Source organism: Salvelinus fontinalis, chromosome 22 (assembly GCF_029448725.1).
Source record: "Salvelinus fontinalis isolate EN_2023a chromosome 22, ASM2944872v1, whole genome shotgun sequence".
Taxonomy (NCBI): Eukaryota; Metazoa; Chordata; class Actinopteri; order Salmoniformes; family Salmonidae; genus Salvelinus; species Salvelinus fontinalis.
The window spans coordinates 41,450,805-41,476,886 of NC_074686.1; the positions used below are offsets into that span (position 1 = coordinate 41,450,805).

Genomic DNA, 26,082 nt, shown 5'->3' on the forward strand with positions numbered 1-26,082 from the left:
CACCACTCTATGGGAGTGTTCAACATGACACACACCACTCTATGGGAGTGTTCAACATGACACACACCACTCTATGGGAGTGTTCAACACGATACACACCACTCTACGTGAGATTAGTGTTGAACATGACACACACCACTCTATGGGAGTGTTCAACAAGACACTGACCACTCTACGGGAGTGTTCAACATGACACACACCACTATACGGGAGCTTAGTGTTCAACATGACACACACCACTCTATGGGAGTGTTCAACATGACACACACCACTCTATGGGAGTGTTCAACATGACACACACCACTCCACGGGAGTGTTCAACATGACACACACCACTCTACGGGAGTGTTCAACATGACACACACCACTCCATGGGAGTGTTCAACATGACACACACCACTCTACTGGAGTGTTCAACATGACACACACCACTCCACGGGAGTGTTCAACATGACACACACCACTCTACGGGAGTGTTCAACATGACACACACCACTCTACTGGAGTGTTCAACATGACACACACCACTCTACTGGAGTGTTCAACATGACACACACCACTCTACTGGAATGTTCAACATGACACACACCACTCTATGGGAGTGTTCAACATGACACACACCACTCTACTGAAGTGTTCAACATGACACACACCACTCTACTGGAGTGTTCAACATGACACACACCACTCTACTGGAGTGTTCAACATGACACACACCACTCTACGGGAGTGTTCAACATGACACACACCACTCTATGGGAGTGTTCAACATGACACACACCACTCTATGGGAGTGTTCAACATGACACACACCACTCTATGGGAGTGTTCAACATGACACACACCACTATACGGGAGATTAGTGTTCAACATGACACACACCACTCTACGGGAGTGTTCAACATGACACACACCACTCCATGGGAGTGTTGAACATGACACACACCACTATACGGGAGCTTAGTGTTCAACATGACACACACCACTCTATGGGAGTGTTCAACATGACACACACCACTCTACGGGAGTGTTCAACATGACACACACCACTATACAGGAGATTAGTGTTCAACATGACACACACCACTCTACGGGAGTGTTCAACATGACACACACCACTCCATGGGAGTGTTCAACATGACACACACCACTCTACTGGAGTGTTCAACATGACACACACCACTCCACGGGAGTGTTCAACATGACACACACCACTCTACGGGAGTGTTCAACATGACACACACCACTCTACTGGAGTGTTCAACATGACACACACCACTCTACTGGAGTGTTCAACATGACACACACCACTCTATGGGAGTGTTCAACATGACACACACCACTCTACTGGAGTGTTCAACATGACACACACCACTCTACTGGAGTGTTCAACATGACACACACCACTCTATGGGAGTGTTCAACATGACACACACCACTCTACGGGAGTGTTCAACATGACACACACCACTCTACTGGAGTGTTCAACATGACACACACCACTCTACGGGAAATTAGTGTTCAACATGACACACACCACTCTACGGAGATTAGTGTTCAACATGACACACACCACTCTATGTGAGATTAGTGTTCAACATGACACACACCACTCTACGGGAGCTTAGTGTTCAACATGACACACACCACTCTACGGAGATTAGTGTTCAACATGACACACACCACTCTACGGGAGATTAGTGTTCAACATGACACACACCACTCTACGGGAGTGTTCAACATGACACACACCACTCTACGGGAGTGTTCAACATGACACACACCACTCTACGGGAGATTAGTATTCAACATGACACACACCACTCTACGGAGATTAGTGTTCAACATGACACACACCACTCTATGGGAGTGTTCAACATGACACACACCACTCTACGTTAGTGTTCAACATGACACACACCACTCTACTGGAGTGTTCAACATGACACACACCACTCTACGGGAGATTAGTGTTCAACATGACACACACCACTCTACGGAGATTAGTGTTCAACATGACACACACCACTCTATGTGAGATTAGTGTTCAACATGACACACACCACTCTACGGGAGCTTAGTGTTCAACATGACACACACCACTCTACGGAGATTAGTGTTCAACATGACACACACCACTCTACGGGAGATTAGTGTTCAACATGACACACACCACTCTACGGGAGTGTTCAACATGACACACACCACTCTACGGGAGCTTAGTGTTCAACATGACACACACCACTCTACGGAGATTAGTGTTCAACATGACACACACCACTCTACGGGAGATTAGTGTTCAACATGACACACACCACTCTACGGGAGTGTTCAACATGACACACACCACTCTACGGGAGTGTTCAACATGACACACACCACTCTACGGGAGATTAGTATTCAACATGACACACACCACTCTACGGAGATTAGTGTTCAACATGACACACACCACTCTATGTGAGATTAGTGTTCAACATGACACACACCACTCTACGGGAGCTTAGTGTTCAACATGACACACACCACTCTACGGAGATTAGTGTTCAACATGACACACACCACTCTATGTGAGATTAGTGTTCAACATGACACACACCACTCTACGGGAGTGTTCAACATGACACACACCACTCTACGGGAGTGTTCAACATGACACACACCACTCTACTGGAGTGTTCAACATGACACACACCACTCTACTGGAGTGTTCAACATGACACACACCACTCTACTGGAATGTTCAACATGACACACACCACTCTATGGGAGTGTTCAACATGACACACACCACTCTACTGAAGTGTTCAACATGACACACACCACTCTACTGGAGTGTTCAACATGACACACACCACTCTACTGGAGTGTTCAACATGACACACACCACTCTACGGGAGTGTTCAACATGACACACACCACTCTATGGGAGTGTTCAACATGACACACACCACTCTATGGGAGTGTTCAACATGACACACACCACTCTATGGGAGTGTTCAACACGATACACACCACTCTACGTGAGATTAGTGTTGAACATGACACACACCACTCTATGGGAGTGTTCAACAAGACACTGACCACTCTACGGGAGTGTTCAACATGACACACACCACTATACGGGAGCTTAGTGTTCAACATGACACACACCACTCTATGGGAGTGTTCAACATGACACACCACTCTATGGGAGTGTTCAACATGACAAACACCACTCCACGGGAGTGTTCAACATGACACACACCACTCTACGGGAGTGTTCAACACGACACACACCACTCCATGGGAGTGTTCAACATGACACACACCACTCTACTGGAGTGTTCAACATGACACACACCACTCCACGGGAGTGTTCAACATGACACACCACTCTACGGGAGTGTTCAACATGACACACACCACTCTACTGGAGTGTTCAACATGACACACACCACTCTACTGGAGTGTTCAACATGACACACACCACTCTACTGGAATGTTCAACATGACACACACCACTCTATGGGAGTGTTCAACATGACACACACCACTCTACTGAAGTGTTCAACATGACACACACCACTCTACTGGAGTGTTCAACATGACACACACCACTCTACTGGAGTGTTCAACATGACACACACCACTCTACGGGAGTGTTCAACATGACACACACCACTCTATGGGAGTGTTCAACAAGACACTGACCACTCTACGGGAGTGTTCAACATGACACACACCACTCTACGGGAGTGTTCAACATGACACACACCACTATACAGGAGATTAGTGTTCAACATGACACACACCACTCTACGGGAGTGTTCAACATGACACACACCACTCCATGGGAGTGTTCAACATGACACACACCACTCTACTGGAGTGTTCAACATGACACACACCACTCCACGGGAGTGTTCAACATGACACACACCACTCTACGGGAGTGTTCAACATGACACACACCACTCTACTGGAGTGTTCAACATGACACACACCACTCTACTGGAGTGTTCAACATGACACACACCACTCTATGGGAGTGTTCAACATGACACACACCACTCTACTGGAGTGTTCAACATGACACACACCACTCTACTGGAGTGTTCAACATGACATACACCACTCTATGGGAGTGTTCAACATGACACACACCACTCTACGGGAGTGTTCAACATGACACACACCACTCTACTGGAGTGTTCAACATGACACACACCACTCTACGGGAGATTAGTGTTCAACATGACACACACCACTCTACGGAGATTAGTGTTCAACATGACACACACCACTCTATGTGAGATTAGTGTTCAACATGACACACACAACTCTACGGGAGCTTAGTGTTCAACATGACACACACCACTCTACGGAGATTAGTGTTCAACATGACACACACCACTCTACGGGAGATTAGTGTTCAACATGACACACACCACTCTACGGAGATTAGTGTTCAACATGACACACACCACTCTACGGGAGATTAGTGTTCAACATGACACACACCACTCTACGGGAGTGTTCAACATGACACACACCACTCTACGGGAGTGTTCAACATGACACACACCACTCTACGGGAGATTAGTATTCAACATGACACACACCACTCTACGGAGATTAGTGTTCAACATGACACACACCACTCTATGTGAGATTAGTGTTCAACATGACACACACCACTCTACGGGAGCTTAGTGTTCAACATGACACACACCACTCTACGGAGATTAGTGTTCAACATGACACACACCACTCTATGTGAGATTAGTGTTCAACATGACACACACCACTCTACGGGAGCTTAGTGTTCAACATGACACACACCACTCTACGTGAGATTAGTGTTCAACATGACACACACCACTCTACGGGAGTGTTCAACATGACACACACCACTCTACGGGAGTGTTCAACATGACACACACCACTCTACGGGAGATTAGTGTTCAACATGACACACACCACTATACGGGAGATTAGTGTTCAACATGACACACACCACTCTACGGGAGATTAGTGTTCAACATGACACACACCACTCTACGGGAGATTAGTGTTGAACATGACACACACCACTCTACGGGAGTGTTCAACACGATACACACCACTCTACGTGAGATTAGTGTTGAACATGACACACACCACTCTATGGGAGTGTTCAACATGACACACACCACTCTATGGGAGTGTTCAACATGACACACACCACTCCACGGGAGTGTTCAACATGACACACACCACTCTACGGGAGTGTTCAACATGACACACACCACTCTACGGGAGATTAGTGTTGAACATGACACACACCACTCCACGGGAGATTAGTGTTCAACATGACACACACCACTCTACGTGAGATTAGTGTTGAACATGACACACACCACTCTACGGGAGATTAGTGTTCAACATGACACACACCACTCTACGGGAGATTAGTGTTCAACATGACACACACCACTCTACGGGAGATTAGTGTTCAACATGACACACACCACTCTACGGGAGATTAGTGTTGAACATGACACACACCACTCTACGGGAGTGTTCAACACGATACACACCACTCTACGTGAGATTAGTGTTGAACATGACACACACCACTCTATGGGAGTGTTCAACATGACACACACCACTCTACGGGAGTGTTCAACATGACACACACCACTCCATGGGAGTGTTCAACATGACACACACCACTCTATGGGAGTGTTCAACATGACACACACCACTCTACGGGAGTGTTCAACATGACACACACCACTCTACGGGAGTGTTCAACATGACACACACCACTCTACTGGAGTGTTCAACATGACACACACCACTCTACTGGAGTGTTCAACATGACACACACCACTCTACTGGAATGTTCAACATGACACACACCACTCTATGGGAGTGTTCAACATGACACACACCACTCTACTGAAGTGTTCAACATGACACACACCACTCTACTGGAGTGTTCAACATGACACACACCACTCTACTGGAGTGTTCAACATGACACACACCACTCTACGGGAGTGTTCAACATGACACACACCACTCTATGGGAGTGTTCAACATGACACACACCACTCTATGGGAGTGTTCAACATGACACACACCACTCCACGGGAGTGTTCAACATGACACACACAACTCTACGGGAGTGTTCAACATGACACACACCACTCTACGGGAGTGTTCAACATGACACACACCACTCTACGGGAGATTAGTATTCAACATGACACACACCACTCTACGGAGATTAGTGTTCAACATGACACACACCACTCTACGGGAGATTAGTGTTCAACATGACACACACCACTCTACGGAGATTAGTTTTCAACATGACACACACCACTCTACGGGAGATTAGTGTTCAACATGACACACACCACTCTACGGGAGTGTTCAACATGACACACACCACTCTACGGAGTGTTCAACATGACACACACCACTCTACGGGAGATTAGTATTCAACATGACACACACCACTCTACGGAGATTAGTGTTCAACATGACACACACCACTCTATGTGAGATTAGTGTTCAACATGACACACACCACTCTACGGGAGCTTAGTGTTCAACATGACACACACCACTCTACGGAGATTAGTGTTCAACATGACACACACCACTCTATGTGAGATTAGTGTTCAACATGACACACACCACTCTACGGGAGCTTAGTGTTCAACATGACACACACCACTCTACGTGAGATTAGTGTTCAACATGACACACACCACTCTACGGGAGTGTTCAACATGACACACACCACTCTACGGGAGTGTTCAACATGACACACACCACTCTACGGGAGATTAGTGTTCAACATGACACACACCACTATACGGGAGATTAGTGTTCAACATGACACACACCACTCTACGGGAGATTAGTGTTCAACATGACACACACCACTCTACGGGAGATTAGTGTTGAACATGACACACACCACTCTACGGGAGTGTTCAACACGATACACACCACTCTACGTGAGATTAGTGTTGAACATGACACACACCACTCTATGGGAGTGTTCAAAATGACACACACCACTCTATGGGAGTGTTCAACATGACACACACCACTCCACGGGAGTGTTCAACATGACACACACCACTCTACGGGAGTGTTCAACATGACACACACCACTCTACGGGAGATTAGTGTTGAACATGACACACACCACTCCACGGGAGATTAGTGTTCAACATGACACACACCACTCTACTTGAGATTAGTGTTGAACATGACACACACCACTCTACGGGAGATTAGTGTTCAACATGACACACACCACTCTACGGGAGATTAGTGTTCAACATGACACACACCACTCTACGGGAGATTAGTGTTCAACATGACACACACCACTCTACGGGAGATTAGTGTTGAACATGACACACACCACTCTACGGGAGTGTTCAACACGGTACACACCACTCTACGTGAGATTAGTGTTGAACATGACACACACCACTCTATGGGAGTGTTCAACATGACACACACCACTACGGGAGTGTTCAACATGACACACACCACTCCATGGGAGTGTTCAACATGACACACACCACTCTATGGGAGTGTTCAACATGACACACACCACTCTACGGGAGTGTTCAACATGACACACACCACTCTACGGGAGTGTTCAACATGACACACACCACTCTACTGGAGTGTTCAACATGACACACACCACTCTACTGGAGTGTTCAACATGACACACACCACTCTACTGGAATGTTCAACATGACACACACCACTCTATGGGAGTGTTCAACATGACACACACCACTCTACTGAAGTGTTCAACATGACACACACCACTCTACTGGAGTGTTCAACATGACACACACCACTCTACTGGAGTGTTCAACATGACACACACCACTCTACGGGAGTGTTCAACATGACACACACCACTCTATGGGAGTGTTCAACATGACACACACCACTCTATGGGAGTGTTCAACATGACACACACCACTCCACGGGAGTGTTCAACATGACACACACAACTCTACGGGAGTGTTCAACATGACACACACCACTCTACGGGAGTGTTCAACATGACACACACCACTCTACAGGAGTGTTCAACATGACACACACCACTCTACGGGAGTGTTCAACATGACACACACCACTCTACTGGAGTGTTCAACATGACACACACCACTCTACGGGAGTGTTCAACATGACACACACCACTCTACGGGAGTGTTCAACATGACACACACCACTCTGCTGGAGTGTTCAACATGACACACACCACTCTGCTGGAGTGTTCAACACGATACACACCACTCTACGGGAGATTAGTGTTCAACACGATACACACCACTCTACGGGAGCTTAGATCTTCAGTTTCTTGGCAATTTCTCACATGGAATGGCCTTCATTTCTCAGAACAAGAATAGACTGACGAGTTTCAGAAGAAAGTTATTTGTTTCTGGCCATTTTGAGCCTGTAATCGAACCAACAAATGCTGACGCTCCAGATACTCAACTAAACTAAAGAAGGACAGTTTTATTGCTTCTTTAATAATCAGCACAACAGTTTTCAGCTGTGCTAACATAATTTCAAAAGGGTTTTCTAATGATCAATTAGCCTTTTAAAATGCTAAACTTGGATTAGCTAACATATGTGCCATTGGAACACAGGATTGGTGGTTGCTGATAATTGGCCTCTTTACACCTATGTAGATATTCCATTAAAAATCTGCCATTTCCAGCTACAATAGTCACTTACAACATTAACAATGTCTACACTGTATTTATGATCAATTTGATGTTATTTTAAAAGGACAAAAAATGTGATTTTCTTTAAAAAACAAGAAGAAGTTACCCCAAGCGTTTGAACAGTAGTATAAGTGTGTCTGTTGCAGAGAGAGCATGAGAACATTTGTTTTGATGAGGGAAATAAAAGAGCTGAAAACATTTTGGCTCAGTATTCATAAACAAGATGGAGAACTAGGATGGAAACGACCAGAGTTTTGGCGCAGGTTCAGCCGACTGTTGCTTTGTGACGCTACCTAAAAAAGCCAACATTTTGAAAATGTATATAATATTGTCCTAAAAATAATATGGATATGTAACTGTATCGATTTTGTTTCCCCATCAATAATATATACATGGTATATTATCATTATCTACTATTGTTATTGTTGTCGCTTTTGTTTCCAAAATGTTGTATCACTTCACTTTGACCTAGTGTCTACTGCCCACTACAGACTGGGGCAATACTCTATAGCACCTAGTGTCTACTGCCCACTACCGACTGGGGCAATACTCTATAGCACCTAGTGTCTACTGCCCACTAACGACTGGGGCAATACTCTATAGCACCTAGTGTCTACTGCCCACTACCGACTGGGGCAATACTCTATAGCACCTAGTGTCTACTGCCCACTACAGACTGGGGCAATACTCTGCAGACTGATGTTAGTGTCTACTGCCCACTGCAGACTGATGTTAGTGTCTACTGCCCACTGCAGACTGATGTTAGTGTCTACTGCCCACTACAGACTGATGTTAGTGTCTACTGCCCACTACAGACTGATGTTAGTGTCTACTGCCCACTGCAGACTGATGTTAGTGTCTACTGCCCACTACAGACTGATGTTAGTGTCTACTGCCCACTACAGACTAATGTTAGTGTCTACTGCCCACTACAGACTGATGTTAGTGTCTACTGCCCACTACAGACTGATGTTAGTGTCTACTGCCCACTGCAGACTGATGTTAGTGTCTACTGCCCACTACAGACTGATGTTAGTGTCTACTGCCCACTACAGACTGATGTTAGTGTCTACTGCCCACTGCAGACTGATGTTAGTGTCTACTGCCCACTACAGACTGATGTTAGTGTCTACTGCCCACTACAGACTAATGTTAGTGTCTACTGCCCACTACAGACTGATGTTAGTGTCTACTGCCCACTACAGACTGATGTTAGTGCTACTGCCCACCACAGACTGATGTTAGTGTCTACTGCCCACTACAGACTGATGTTAGTGTCTACTGCCCACTACAGACTGATGTTAGTGTCTACTGCCCACTACAGACTGATGTTAGTGTCTACTGCCCACTACAGACTGATGTTAGTGTCTACTGCAGACTGCAGACTGATGTTAATGCTACTGCCCACTGCAGACTGATGTTAGTGTCTACTGCCCACTACAGACTGATGTTAGTGTCTACTGCCCACTGCAGACTGATGTTAGTGCTACTGCCCACTACAGACTGATGTTAGTGTCTACTGCCCACTACAGACTGATGTTAGTGTCTACTGCCCACTACAGACTGATGTTAGTGTCTACTGCCCACTGCAGACTGATGTTAGTGTCTACTGCCCACTACAGACTGATGTTAGTGTCTACTGCCCACTACAGACTGATGTTAGTGTCTACTGCCCACTACAGACTGATGTTAGTGTCTACTGCCCACTACAGACTGATGTTAGTGTCTACTGCCCACTACAGACTGATATTAGTGTCTACTGCCCACTACAGACTACAGACTGATGTTAGTGTCTACTGCCCACTACAGACTGATGTTAGTGTCTACTGCCCACTACAGACTGATGTTAGTGTCTACTGCCCACTACAGACTGATGTTAGTGTCTACTGCCCACTGCAGACTGATGTTAGTGTCTACTGCCCACTGCAGACTGATGTTAGTGTCTACTGCCCACTAAAGACTGATGTTAGTGTCAACTGCCCACTACAGACTGATGTTAGTGTCTACTGCCCACTAAAGACTGATGTTAGTGTCTACTGCCCACTAAAGACTGATGTTAGTGTCTACTGCCCACTACAGACTGATGTTAGTGTCTACTGCCCACTACAGACTAATGTTAGTGTCTACTGCCCACTACAGACTGATGTTAGTGTCTACTGCCCACTACAGACTGATGTTAGTGCTACTGCCCACTACAGACTGATGTTAGTGTCTACTGCCCACTACAGACTGATGTTAGTGTCTACTGCCCACTAAAGACTGATGTTAGTGTCTACTGCCCACTGCAGACTGATGTTAGTGTGTACTGCCCACTACAGACTGATGTTAGTGTCTACTGCCCACTACAGACTGATGTTAGTGTCTACTGCCCACTACAGACTGATGTTAGTGTGTACTGCCCACTACAGACTGATGTTAGTGTCTACTGCCCACTACAGACTGATGTTAGTGTCTACTGCCCACTACAGACTGATGTTAGTGTCTACTGCCCACTACAGACTGATGTTAGTGTCTACTGCCCACTACAGACTGATGTTAGTGTCTACTGCCCACTACAGACTGATGTTAGTGTCTACTGCCCACTACAGACTGATGTTAGTGTCTACTGCCCACTACAGACTGATGTTAGTGTCTACTGCCCACTACAGACTGCAGACTGATGTTAGTGTCTACTGCCCACTACAGACTGATGTTAGTGTCTACTGCCCACTACAGACTGCAGACTGATGTTAGTGTCTACTGCCCACTACAGACTGATGCTAGTGCTACTGCCCACTACAGACTGATGTTAGTGTCTACTGCCCACTGCAGACTGATGTTAGTGTCTACTGCCCACTACAGACTGATGTAGTGTCTACTGCCCACTACAGACTGATGTTAGTGTCTACTGCCCACTACAGACTGATGTTAGTGTCTACTGTCCACTACAGACTGATGTTAGTGTCTACTGCCCACTACAGACTGATGTTAGTGTCTACTGCCCACTGCAGACTGATGTTAGTGTCTACTGCCCACTACAGACTGATGTTAGTGTCTACTGCCCACTACAGACTGATGTTAGTGTCTACTGCCCACTACAGACTGATGTTAGTGTCTACTGCCCACTGCAGACTGATGTTAGTGTCTACTGCCCACTACAGACTGATGTTAGTGTCTACTGCCCACTACAGACTGATGTTAGTGTCTACTGCCCACTACAGACTGATGTTAGTGTCTACTGCCCACTGCAGACTGATGTTAGTGTCTACTGCCCACTACAGACTGATGTTAGTGTCTACTGCCCACTACAGACTGATGTTAGTGTCTACTGCCCACTACAGACTGATGTTAGTGTCTACTGCCCACTACAGACTGATGTTAGTGTCTACTGCCCACTGCAGACTGATGTTAGTGTCTACTGCCCACTACAGACTGATGTTAGTGTCTGCTGCCCACTGCAGACTGATGTTAATTAGTTCTAATCCAAAGGGCCAGTGTAATCTCCAGTTTATTCTCCAGTGTCCTACTCTGAACACTGACCTTACTGGGAGATATGTGGAATCATCATTATGTTGAATCATCTCACATTGCAGGAACTAGTGCCACCTCAATGCATCAGGAAGACATGATCTCCACCTGTCCAAGGAAAACTCGCTGTCCATATTAAGACCAACACAATGTTATCACAAATCATCCACGTTCATCATTCTGACCTGGTCCTAAGATTCCCCGGGCTGGGCGGACCGTCGTAGACAGACAGCAGGTCGAAGTCTTCCTCTAGAGCGAAACCTTGGAACACCAGCTGTATCCGGTTGTGTTCCGCTGCCAGGATCACCCACGTACAGTTGGCATAGTTGGGGTAGCCGTATGGGTAGCCAGGGCTCTCTATCGTACCGTTGGGGTTCTGGAGAGTATAACTGCAGTTCTGAGCTGTTGGGGGGGGGGGGGGGAGGGAGGGAAAAGGGGTGGATGGATGGAGAGGGTAAAAGGAGGGAGGGAAAAGGGGGGATGGATGGAGAGGGAAAAAGGAGGGAGGGAAAAGGGGTGGATGGATGGAGAGGGAAAAAGGAGGGAGGGAAAAGGGGTGGATGGACGGAGAGGGAAAAAGGAGGGAGGGAAAAGGGGGGATGGATGGAGAGGGAAAAAGGAGGGAGGGAAAAGGGGTGGATGGATGGAGAGGGAAAAAGGAGGGAGGGAAAAGGGGGGATGGATGGAGAGAAGGAGAAAAATGTTGTTAGCAAAGTAGACTGAGCAACGTATAGTAAGTAGCATTAAAGAGATATTTGCAGTTGAAATGACAACAAACCGAAACCATGCCACTCTTTTGGTAAGAAGCTGAGGGATGCGGCTAGAGAAATGTAATCGCTCTGAAAAGCTGACAAACAGACGGCCCAGCGCATCACTGAGGGATGTGGCGATGTCATGTGAATCATGTAGTAACCAAATAAGTGTTAAACAAATCAATATACACTACCGTTCAAACGTTTGGGGTCACTTAGAAATGTCCCTGTTTTTGAAAGAAAAGCACTTTTTGTCCATTAAAATAACATCAAATTGATCAGAAATACAGTGTAGACATTGCTAATATTGTAAATGACTATTGTAGCTGGAAACAGCAGACTTTTAATGGAGTATCTACATAGGCGTGCAAAGGCCCATTATGCGATGTGTGAGAAATGTAATCGCTCTGAAAAGCTGACAAACAGACGGCCCAGCGCATCACTACTACCTTCCTGAAACCCGAGAGAGTCCTGTCACCCTGAACGGTTTCTCGGTCACGGCTTTAATCTCTGCTTCCATAGTATGCTGTGTTGCATTACAAACAAGTAAGCGTATAAACACAGGTTTACACACACATAAAGAACTGCACACACGAACACACACACACACGAACACACACACACACGAACACACACACACACACACACACACACACACACACACACACACACACACACACACACACACACACACACACACACACACACACACACACACACACACACACACACACACACACACACACACACACACACACACACACACCTGGACACATATAAACACACTGTGACAGTAAATAAATAGCTGTTTAATTGATGGTTATGTATAAAGACCATCATGAAAATAAAATAAAATCAAATCAAATGTATTTATATAGCCCTTCTTACATCAGCTGATATCACAAAGTGCTATACAGAAACCCCCAGCCTAAAACCCCAAACAGCAAGCAATGCAGGTGTAGAAGCACGGTGGCTAGGAAAAACTCCCTAGAAAGGCCAGAACCTAGGAAGAAACCTAGAGAGGAACCAGGCTCTGAGGGGTGGCCAGTCCTCTTCTGCCTGTGCCGGGTGGAGATTATAACAGAACATGGCCAAGATATTCAAACGTTCATAGATGACCAGCAGGGTCAAATAATAATAAATAAATACATGTTTAAATAGGCCTACACTCATTTATATATATATATAAATATAAATGAATGTAGGCCTATTTAAAAAAAAAAATACAGTTATTTTATTTATTAATATATATATAACTATATATTGTTTTAACTTTATATTTAGTGGGAGTTTGTTTTGCTGAATCAGTCGATCAAACATATGTCCTCTTCCCAGTTGATAATGTTCTATAAACTATGGGACTTCCGTCAACAAACTGTCTGTTGTCTGATTTTCTCCTCTTAATGTTGATAACCTCATAGAAGAAACCAGGCTTCTCACACATGTTAAATATAGAAAAGAGTCCAGCGGGACTTATGTCATTTTTCTTCATCTCACAAAGTAAATCAACAAAGTCCTTTTAAAAAACTTAAATCGTTTTTTCATATTTTCTATATTTTTTACATCCATTCAAATAATAATAATCGTTCCAATATTCTCCACGTCGATAATCAGCTGATGAATAGACTACGGACAATGTTGATGGTATTTGTTTCTATTGTATTGTTCATTTAATCTTCATACTATAGCACAGCTGTCCCCTTTTATACGTTCCCTGTCAAGTCATTATCGTACGGCGTACTTTCAGAAGGCCTATGGAAGGCCTAGGTTTCTATATACGTTTTAATGGAAGGACAAACATTTGCTCGTGCCTGGTATATGCCGGTGGATTTGATTGACAAGTGTTTTTACGAGGGCGTACATTTGTGAGTTGATTATCTCTTTCTAGGCCAACGTTTTCCTAAAGTAGCCTGTCTGGACTCCATCTCTTTAATAAGGATCAAACGCTCCCGTCGTAATTTAATCTTGTCAAAAAAGGCTGTTTTCAGTAGCTTGGAGTACGTTATCTCTGTCATTATGGCATCCTCTCTTTGAAGAACAGTGGGAATAACCGCAGTAGAGTATTTTCGTCTATGTTGTTGTGAATGGTAGGGGGAGGGGCTTGGTGGCTGGGGGAGGGGGAGGGGCTTGGTGTCTGGAGGAGGGGATTGGTGTCTAGGGGGGGGGGGGAGCTTGGTGTCTGGAGGAGGGGATTGGTGTCTAGAGGAGGGGCTTGGTGTCTTCCTGTTCCTGTTGAATCTGCAGACGTGTTGCTGTGCGTTTTGTTGCTGTGCGTTTTGCTGCCAACTTTACTTTACTTTGCTAGCTGACAACTTTACGTTTTTTGTTTTGTTTCTGTTTTTAATTACCGTTTATATTTTTAGTTTTTCCATCGCAACTTTTTTCCCTCATTCAACTTTTTCACTCCGGACGCTTTATCTGGACATGGTTCGTCAACACCTTCAACAGCCGAAGCTAAGTAGTAACATTAACATGATGTCTTCTAATTGCAGTCGCTGTACTCATAATATACAGGAGAACGATCGCCTTACGGCGAAAATAGCTGTGCTGCAAGCCCAGCTTCAGGCGCAATCGTTAGGCAAGGGTAATTTCAGTGTAGGAAAGGAAGAAATAGCGTCTGTGCCACCAGTAAGTACAGATAGTAACGTTAGTATAAATCCCCCCGCACAGTCCCCGCAGCCGGACAACTTTCTCATGGCTTCTGGAGGGAAATGCTGTTGGAATGCTCAACCGGTGTCGCTCATTCAGCCGACAGAAACTTTCAACCGGTTTTCCCCATTATGTAGCGAGTCGGAGTCTGAGTCTGAGTCTTCTCTTGTCTCTACTCCTCCCGTTACGGGGTCTGAGACGCCGAAGGCTCCCACCGTTAGCTCTGACAAATTGAAAACCCTAGTCATTGGCGACTCCATTACCCGCAGTATTAGACTTAAAACGAATCACCCAGCGATCATACACTGTTTACCAGGGGGCAGGGCTACCGACGTTAAGGCTAATCTTAAGATGGTGCTGGCTAAAGCTAAATCTGGCGAGTGTAGAGAGTATAGAGATATTGTTATCCACGTCGGCACCAACGATGTTAGGATGAAACAGTCAGAGGTCACCAAGTGCAACATAGCTTCAGCGTGTAAATCAGCTAGAAAGATGTGTCGGCATCGAGTAATTGTCTCTGGCCCCCTCCCAGTTAGGGGGAGTGACGAGCTCTACAGCAGAGTCTCAGCACTCAATCGCTGGTTGAAAACTGTTTTCTGCCCCTCCCAAAAGATAGAATTTGTAGATAATTGGCCCTCTTTCTGGGACTCACCCACAAACAGGACCAAGCCTGACCTGCTAAGGAGTGACGGACTCCATCCTACCTGGAGGGGTGCTCTCATCTTATCTACCAACATAGATAGGGCTCTAACTCCTTTAGCCCCACAATGAAATAGGGTGCAGGCCAGGCAGCAGGCTGTTAGCCAACCTGCCAGCTTAGTGGAGTCTGCCAATAGCACAGTCAGTGTAGTCAGCTCAGCCATACCCATTGAGACTGTGTCTGTGCCTCGACCTAGGTTGGGCAAAACTAAACATGGCGCTGTTCGCCTTAGCAATCTTATTAGGATAAAGACCTCCTCCATTCCTGCCATTATTGAAAGAGATCGTGATACCTCACATCTCAAAATAGGGTTACTTAATGTTAGATCCCTCACTTCAAAGGCAGTCATAGTCAATGAACTAATCACTGATCATAATCTTGATGTGATTGGCCTGACTGAAACATGGCTTAAGCCTGAGGAATTTACTGTGTTAAATGAGGCCTCACCTCCTGGTTACACTAGTGACCATATCCCCCGTGCATCCCGCAAAGGCGGAGGTGTTGCTAACATCTACGATGGCAAATTTCAATTTACAAAAAAAAAAATGGCGTTTTCGTCTTTTGAGCTTCTAGTCATGAAATCTATGCAGCCTACTCAATCACTTTTTATAGCTACTGTTTACAGGCCTCCTGGGCCATGTACAGCGTTCCTCTCTGAGTTTCCTGAATTCCTATCAGACCTTGTAGTCATAGCAGATCATATTCTAATTTTTGGTGATTTTAATAATCACATGGAGAAGTCCACAGACCCACTCCAAAAGTCTTTCGGAGCCATCATCGACTCAGTGGGTTTTGTCCAACATGTCTCTGGACCTACTCACTGCCACAGTCATACTCTGGACCTAGTTTTGTCCCAGATCTTAATGTTTTTCCACATAATCCTGGACTATCGGACCACCATTTTATTACGTTTGCAATCGCAACAAATAATCTGCTCAGACCCCAACCAAGGAGCATCAAAAGTCGTGCTATAAATTCTCAGACAACACAAAAATTCCTTGATGCCCTTCCAGACTCCTTCTGCCTACCCAAGGACGTCAGAGGACAAAAATCAGTTAACCACTTAACTGAGGAACTCAATTTAACCTTGCGCAATACCCTAGATGCAGTTGCACCCCTAAAAACGAAAAACATTTGTCATAAGAAACTAGCTCCCTGGTATACAGAAAATACCCGAGCTTTGAAGCAAGCTTCCAGAAAATTGGAACGGAAATGGCGCCACACAAAACTGGAAGTCTTCCGACTAGCTTGGAAAGACAGTACCGTGCAGTACCGAAGAGCCCTCACTGCTGCTCGATCATCCTACTTTTCCAACTTAATCGAGGAAAATAAGAACAATCCAAAATTTCTTTTTGATACTGTTGCAAAGCTAACTAAAAAGCAGCATTCCCCAAGAGAGGATGGCTTTCACTTCAGCAGTAATAAATTCATGAACTTCTTTGAGGAAAAGATCATGACCATTAGAAAGCAAATTACGGACTCCTCTTTGAATCTGCGTATTCCTCCAGGGCTTAGCTGTCCTGGATCTGCACAGCTCTGCGAGGGCCTGGGATCGGGAGAGACACTTAAGTGTTTTAGTACTATATCTCTTGACACAATGATGAAAATAATCATGGCCTCTAAACCTTCAAGCTGCATACTGGATCCTATTCCTACTAAACTGCTGAAGGAGCTGCTTCCTGTGCTTGGCCCTCCTATGTTGAACATAATAAACAGCTCTCTATCCACCGGATGTGTACCAAACTCACTAAAAGTGGCAGTGAGAGGAGGGGATTGGTGTCTGGAGGAGGGGCTTGGTGTCTGGAGGAGGGGATTGGTGTCTGGAGGAGGGGCTTGGTGTCTGGAGGGGATTGGTGTCTGGAGGAGGGGCTTGGTATCTGGAGGAGGGGCTTGGTGTCTGGAGGAGGGGATTGGTGTCTGGAGGAAGGGCTTGGTGTCTGCAGGAGGGGCTTGGTGTCTGGAGGAGGGGATTGGTGTCTAGGGGGGGGCTTGGTGTTTGGAGGAGGGGATTGGTGTCTAGGGGGGGGCTTGGTGTCTAGGGGGGGGGGGGGCTTGGTGTCTGCAGGAGGGGCGTGGTGTCTGGAGGAGGGGATTGGTGTCTAGGGGGGGGTGCCTTGGTGTCTGGAGGAGGGGATTGGTGTCTGGAGGAGGGGCTTGGTGTCTGGAGGAGGGGATTGGTGTCTAGGGGAGGGGATTGGTGGCTGGGTGGGGAAGGGCTTGGTGTCTGGAGGAGGGGCTTGGTGTATGGAGGAGGGGCTTGATGTATGGAGGAGGGGCTTGGTGTCTGGAGGAGGGGATTGGTGTCTGGAGGAGGGGCTTGGTGTCTGGAGGAGGGGATTGGTGTCTGGAGGAGGGGCTTGGTGTATGGAGGAGGTGCTTGGTGTATGGAGGAGGGGATTGGTGTCTGGGGGGGGCTAGGTGTCTGGAGGAGGGGATTGGTGTCTGGGGGGGGCTTGGTGTCTGGGGGGGGCTTGGTGTCTGGAGGAGGGGCTTGGTGTATGGAGGAGGTGCTTGGTGTATGGAGGAGGGGATTGGTGTCTAGGGGGGGGGATTGGTGTCTGGAGGAGGGGCTTGGTGTCTGGAGGAGGGGCTTGGTGGCTGGGGGGGGATTGGTGTCTGGAGGAGGGGATTGGTGTCTAGGGGGGGGCTTGGTGTCTAGGGGGGGCTTTGTGTCTGGAGGAGGGGCTTGGTGTCTAGGGGAGGGGATTGGTGTATGGGGGGGAGGGGCTTGGTGTCTGTAGGAGGGGCTTGGTGTCTGGAGGAGGGGATTGGTGTCTGGGGGGGGGGGATTGGTGTATGGAGGAGGGGCTTGGTGTCTGGAGGAGGGGATGTTGTCTGGAGGAGGGGCTTGGTGTCTGGAGGAGGGGCTTGGTGTCTGGAGGAGGGGATTGGTGTCTAGGGGAGGGGCTTGGTGTATGGAGGAGGGGCTTGGAGAACACAGCTCATAAAGACAAAGAAGACTCATAATAATGTAGAGTTTTATACTAGATTCTAGAGATACAGTCATGTGGAAAATCACACTAAAGAATACATCTGAGCTAATCCATATTTGATATGTTGCCCAGCCCTACATTGGAGTGCTAATCGCTAGCCCTCCCACTTCTCCACTCTTCTATCGACACACTACGTCTATTTTTACAACCTCACTGCCACTCTCTCTCCATTAACCATCAATAGAGAGAGAGAGAGAGAGAGAGAGAGAGAGAGAGAGAGAGAGAGAGAGAGAGAGAGAGAGAGAGGGAGAGGGAGAGGGAGAGGGAGAGGGAGAGGGAGAGTGAGAGACAGAGAGACAGAGAGAGAGGGAGAGAGAGAGAGAGAGAGAGAGAGAGAGAGAGAGAGAGAGACAGAGAGACAGAGAGAGAGAGAGAGAGAGAGAGAGAGAGAGAGAGAGAGAGAGAGAGAGAGAGAGAGAGAGAGAGAGAGAGAGAGGGAGGGAGAGGGAGAGGGAGAGAGAATAAGTGAAAAGGAGATGAGGTCATTTTAATAACACTTCACCATCGCTGGCGGGCAGCACACACAGCCCACCCACTCAAGGCTGCATTAATTTTCCTCCGCTGTTGCATATTTGTCTATGGCCACGAGTAAAATATTGCCGTCAATATGAAATGTGGTCTCATATGCCTCAGTTGGTAGAGCATGTTGCCACGCCAGAATTGTGGGTTCAAATCCCGGGGTCACCCGAACGTAAAACGTATGCTTGGACGTCTGCAAGTCGCTTTGGATAAAAGTGCCTGCAAAATGGCATATACAGTACCAGTCGAAAGTATGGACAAACTGACACATTCAAGGGTTTTATTTACTTTCTAAATTGTAGATTAATAGTGAAGACATTAAAACAATGAAATAACTTACTCATGTAGAAACCAACGAAGTATTGTAAAAAATCCATATGTATTTACTACTCTGTTCCCCACCATGTCTTGGATTGTTTGTGTTTCGTGTATTCTTATGTTGTGGATATGGTTACGCGAAGTACTTAATTGTTCCGTGTTTTTGGGCACATTTATTGTCATGAGTCCTATATCGACATAACCTGAAACTCCAAACCCGCCATAAAAAAAGCCAGACTACGTTTTGCAACTGCACATGGGGACAAATATCGAACTTTTTTGGAGAAATGTCCTCTGGTCTGATGAAACAAAAATAGAACTGTTTGGCCATAATGACCATCGTTATGGCAGGATTTTATTAAAGCTTGGTTGCATATGGTTCTTCCAAATGGACAATGTCCCCAAGCAAAGTTAAACTTCTGACCCACTGGGAACACGATGAAATAAATAACAGCTGAAATAAATCACATCGACTATTATTCTGACAATTCACATTCTTAAAAATAAAGTGGTGATCCTACCTGACCTAAGACAGGGAATTTGTAAGAGGATTAAATGTCAGGAATTGTAAAAACCTGAGTTTAAATGTTTTTGGCTAAGTGGATGTGTAAGAAAGGTGTATGTAAATGTCTGACTTCAACTGTCTCTCTCCCTGTCTCCATCTCTATCTCTCCCCCACTTTATTCTCTCTCTCTATCTCTGACTCTCTCTCTATCTCTGTCTCTCTCTCTATCTCTGTCTCTCTCCCTGTCTCTATCTCTATCTCTCCCCCACTTTATTCTCTCTCTCTATCTCTGACTCTCTCTCTATCTCTGTCTCTCCCTCTATCTCTGTCTATATCCCTGTCTCTATATCTCTATCTCTATCTTTCTCCGTGTCTCTATCTCTCTATCTCTGTATCTCTCCCCCACTTTATCTCTCTATTTATCTGTATCTCTATCTCTATTTCTCAATCTTTCTCTATATCTCTCTCTATCTCCATCTCTCTCTATGTCTCTATCTCTCTCCCTGTCTCTATCTCTGTCTCTATCTCTCCCCCACTTTATCTATCTATTTATCTATATATCTATCTCTATTTCTCAATCTTTCTCTATCACTATCTCCATCTCTTTCTCTCTCCCTGTCTCTATCTCTATCTCTTTCTCTCTCCCTGTCTCTATCTCCATCTATGTCTCTCTCCCTGTCTCTATCTCTGTCTCTATCTCTATATATCTATCTCTATCTCCATCTCTCTATCTCTTCAGATGCACACCAAGGTTAATGTCAAATTGTATTTGCACAGAGAAGTAGTCAATTCCCACGCAGCCTGGAAATGCCAGTCAATGGTCGCCATGGTGACGAATCAACAGAGGAAAGAAGACAAGGAAATAAGTCGGGGTAGAATCTGAGGGACAGTGACATCCTGCTCCCCGTATTCACTATTTTGCTTAAAGCTAGAATCCGAAGTTGCTACCTCCATACTGTTAAATGACTAATTCGTTCAAATGTTTAAGGCCTTAAATCCTGAACCCGAATAGAAACTTGTTTAACTCCCATGTTTGGAAACAAAAGCAAATGTAAACAAACACTGTATAGCCTTAAAACATGGTTAAAATTATACATCTGATATCATGGATGGTCAGTCCGTTTATCTATAGCTCTGTCTATGAATTTGAGACTGGTTACATTTCTCCAGGGGAGGAACGGAGGGGAGGGGAGGGGAGGGGAGGGGAGGGGAGGGGAGGAGAGGACAGGAGGGGTGGGGATGAGAGGGGAGAATGGGTGAAAGACATGGCATGGTTGTCACCTGCTTTTTTGGAGGATTGAAAGCGATGCAGAGGGAGTGTATTCATCCTGCCAGTTTTGTTGACTCCTCAGGGAGATTCAGTCTGACAGAAATAACACACACTTTTAGTCTTTCTTTTACTTGAAGTGCATACTTTACCCCTGCATATAGACCCTAATGAGTGCACACTTCAAACCCGTAATACTTCAATTCAGGTTTGTTCTGCTAAAGTGAAGCCAACTCCATTCCAAATGTGTTTGTGTGGAATCATTTCAAAAAGTCACAGAGCCTCTAACAAAAATCACACAGCCACATTAAAGAAAACCCTCTCACCTACATCACACAGCAGAGAGGGTAGGAGAGGGGAGGAGAAGAGAAGGGGAGGGAGGGGTGGAGAGGAGAGGAGACTAGGGAGGGGTGGAGAGGAGAGTAGACTAGGGAGGGGTGGAGAGGAGAGTAGGTTGGAGAGGAGAGGAGAGGGGTGGAGAGGAGAGGGGTGAAGAGGGTGGAGAGGAGAGGAGAGGGGTGGAGAGGGGTGGAGACGGGTGGAGAGGGGTGAAGAGGGTGGAGAGGAGAGGGGTGGAGAGGAGAGGGGTGGAGAGGAGAGGAGTGGAGAGGGGTGGAGAGGAGAGGAGTGGAGTGGAGAGGGTGGAGAGGAGAGGGGTGGAGAGGAGAGGAGAGGGGTGGAGAGGAGAGGGGTGGAGAGGGGTGAAGAGGGGTGAAGAGGGTGGAGAGGAGAGGATAGGGGTGGAGAGGAGAGGGGTGGAGAGGAGAGGAGAGGGGTGGAGAGGAGAGGGGTGGAGAGGGGTGAAGAGGGGTGAAGAGGGTGGAGAGGAGAGGATAGGGGTGGAGAGGAGAGGAGTGGAGAGGGGTGGAGAGGAGAGGAGTGGAGAGGGGTGGAGAGGAGAGGAGAGGAGAGGCGTGGAGAGGAGAGGGGTGGAGTGGAGAGGGTTGGAGAGGAGAGTGGTGGAGATGGGTGGAGAGGAGAGGAGTGGAGAGGGGTGGAGAGGAGAGGAGAGGCGTGGAGAGGGGTGGAGAGGAGAGGCGTGGAGAGGGGTGGAGTGGAGAGGGGTGGAGAGGAGAGTAGTGGGCTGCAGAGGAGTTAGGAGAGGTGGGGATTGGAGAAGAGGGGAGCGGCGGGGAGGGGGGAGGGGAGGAGAGAAGGGGTGAAAGACAGGGCATGGTTGTCACCTGCTTTTTTGGAGGATTGAAAGCGATGCAGAGGGAGTGTATTCATCCTGCCAGTTTTGTTGACTCCTCAGGGAGATTCAGTCTGACAGAAATAACACACACTTTTAGCCTTTCTTTTACTTGAAGTGCATACTTTACCCCTGCATATAGACCCTAATGAGTGCACACTTCAAACCCGTAATACTTCAATTCATGTTTGTTCTGCTAAAGTGAAGCCAACTCCATTCCAAATGTGTTTGTGTGGAATCATTTCAAAAGGTCACAGAGCCTCTAACAAAACGACTAAGATGGGAAATACATAAAGTGCATTGAAAAGCCTCTCATGTATACGACCGTTCAAAAGTTTGGGGTCACATAGAAACGTCCCTGTTTCTGAAGGAAAAGCACATTTTTTGTCCATTAAAATAACATCAAATTGATCAGAAATACAGTGTAGACATTGTTACTGTTGTAAATGACTATTGTAGCTGGAAACGGCTGATTTTTATTATGGAATATCTACATAGGAGTACAGAGGCCAATTATCAGCAACCATCACTCCTGTGTTCCAATGGCACGTTGTATTAGCTAATCCAAGTTTGTCATTTTAAAAGGCTAATTGATCATTAGAAAACCCTTTTGCAATTATGTTAGCACAGCTGAAAACTGTTGTGCTGAATATTAAAGAAGCAAACCAACTGGCCTTCTTTAGACTAGTTGAGTATCTGGAGCATCAGCATTTGTGGGTTCGATTACAGGCTCAAAATGGCCGGAAACAAAGATGCGAGAAATTGCCAAAAAACTGAAGTTCTCGTACAACGCTGTGTACTACTACCTTCACAGAACAGAGCAAACTGGCCCTAACCAGAATAGAAAGAGGAGTGGGAGGCCCCGGTGCACAACTGAGCAAGACGATAAGTACATTAGAGTGTCTAGTTTGAGAAACAGACGCCTGACAAGTCCTCCACTGGCAGCTTTATTAAATAGTACCCGCAAAACATCAGTCTCAACGTCAACAGTGAAGAGGCGACTTCAGGATGCTGGCCTTCTAGGCAGAGTTGCAAAGAAAAAGCCAAATCTCAGACTGGCCAATAAAGATAAAATATGAATATGGGTGTAAGAAGACAGACACTGGACAGAGGAAGTCTGCATACCACCCCTACCTTGTAACAACACAACTGACTGGGCAGAGGAAGTCTGTATACCACCCCTACCTTGTCAAAACACAACTGACTGGACAGAGGAAGTCTGTATACCACCCCTACCTTGCCACAACACAACTGACTGGACAGAGGAAGTCTGTATACCACCCCTACCTTGCCACAACACAACTGACTGGACAGAGGAAGTCTGTCTACCACCCCTACCTTGTCAAAACACAACTGACTGGACAGAAGAAGTCTGTATACCACCCCTACCTTGTCAAAACACAACTCTGCCCTATGCCTCTACTCTCCCAGGATCAACTGTAGACAGCTACAATACACATAGTAAGAGGTCATCTGACTTCTTCTTGAAGTTGAAATGGGGAAAAAAGGGTAAAGGTTAAGGTTAGGTAAGGGTAAAGGTTAAGGTTAAGGTTAAGGTTAAGGTTAAGGTTAAGGTTAGGTAAGGGTAAAGGTTAAGGTTAGGGTTAGGTAAGGGTAAAGGTTAAGGTTAAGGTTAAGGTTAGGTAAGGGTTAAGGTTAGCGTTAGGTAAGGGTAAGGGTAAAGGTTAGTGTTAGGTAAGGGTAAGGGTAAAGGTTAATGTTAGGGTTAGGTAAGGGTAAAGGTTAGGGTTAGGTAAGGGTAAGGGTAAAGGTTAAGGTTAAGGTTAGGTTTAGGGTTAGGTAAGGGTAAAGGTTAAGGTTAAGTAAGGGTTAAGGTTAGCGTTAGGTAAGGGTAAGGGTAAAGGTTAGTGTTAGGTAAGGGTAAGGGTAAAGGTTAAGGTTAGGGTTAGGTAAGGGTAAAGGTTAGGGTTAGGTAAGGGTAAGGGTAAAGGTTAAGGTTAAGGTTAAGGTTAGGGTTAGGGTTAGGTAAGGGTAAAGGTTAAGGTTAAGGTTAGGGTTAGGGTTAGGTAAGGGTAAAGGTTAGGGTTAGGTAAGGGTAAGGGTAAAGGTTAAGGTTAAGGTTAGGGTTAGGTAAGGGTAAAGGTTAGGGTTAGAGTTAGGAAAGGGTAAAGGTTAGGGTTAGGTACGGGTAAGGGTAAAGGTTAAGGTTAGGGTTAGGTAAGGGTAAAGGTTAGGGTTAGAGTTAGGAAAGGGTAAAGGTTAGGGTTAGGTACGGGTAAGGGTAAAGGTTAAGGTTAGGGTTAGGTAAGGGTAAAGGTGGAGGGGTGAGGACAATGTTATGGTCAACCAACTATCTAAACACAGCAAGGGAGGCAGCAGATTCACCAATTAGAATCTAAAGACACGGACAGGATTTGATTATATGGCACTGTAGGCTGCTGTAGGCCACTGTAGGCTGCTGTAGGCTGCTGTAGGCTACTGTAGGCTGCTGTAGGCTGCTGTAGGCCACTGTAATCTGCTGTAGGCTACTGTAGGCTACTGTAGGCTGCTGTAGGCCACTGTAGGCTGCTGTAGGCCACTGTAATCTGCTGTAGGCTACTGTAGGCTACTGTAGGCTGCTGTAGGCCACTGTAGGCTACTGTAGGCTGCTGTAGGCTACTGTAGGCTGCTGTAGGCCACTGTAATCTGCTGTAGGCTACTGTAGGCTGCTGTAGGCTGCTGTAGGCTACTGTAGGCCACTGGAGGCTGCTGTAGGCTGCTGTAGGCCACTGTAGGCTGCTGTAGGCCACTGTAATCTGCTGTAGGCTACTGTAGGATGCTGTAGGCTGCTGTAATCTGCTGTAGGCCACTGTAGGCTGCTGTAGGCCACTGTAATCTGCTGTAGGCCACTGTAGGCTGCTGTAGGCCACTGTAATCTGCTGTAGGCTACTGTAGGCTGCTGTAGGCTGCTGTAGGCTACTGTAGGCTGC

The 26,082-nt window shown here is 46.3% G+C and overlaps 1 protein-coding gene across 1 annotated transcript in view; it reads right to left on the reverse strand.

The window, feature by feature from the left end:
- The window catches only part of LOC129820314 (CUB and sushi domain-containing protein 2-like), a 625,656-nt gene that overhangs the window by 500,729 nt on the left and 98,845 nt on the right, over positions 1 to 26,082 (reverse strand). Inside the window, exon 2 of the mRNA XM_055877382.1 lies at positions 12,443 to 12,659. Within this exon, the coding sequence (XP_055733357.1) occupies positions 12,443 to 12,659 (217 nt within the window). The remainder of the gene's footprint in view (positions 1 to 12,442; positions 12,660 to 26,082) is intronic.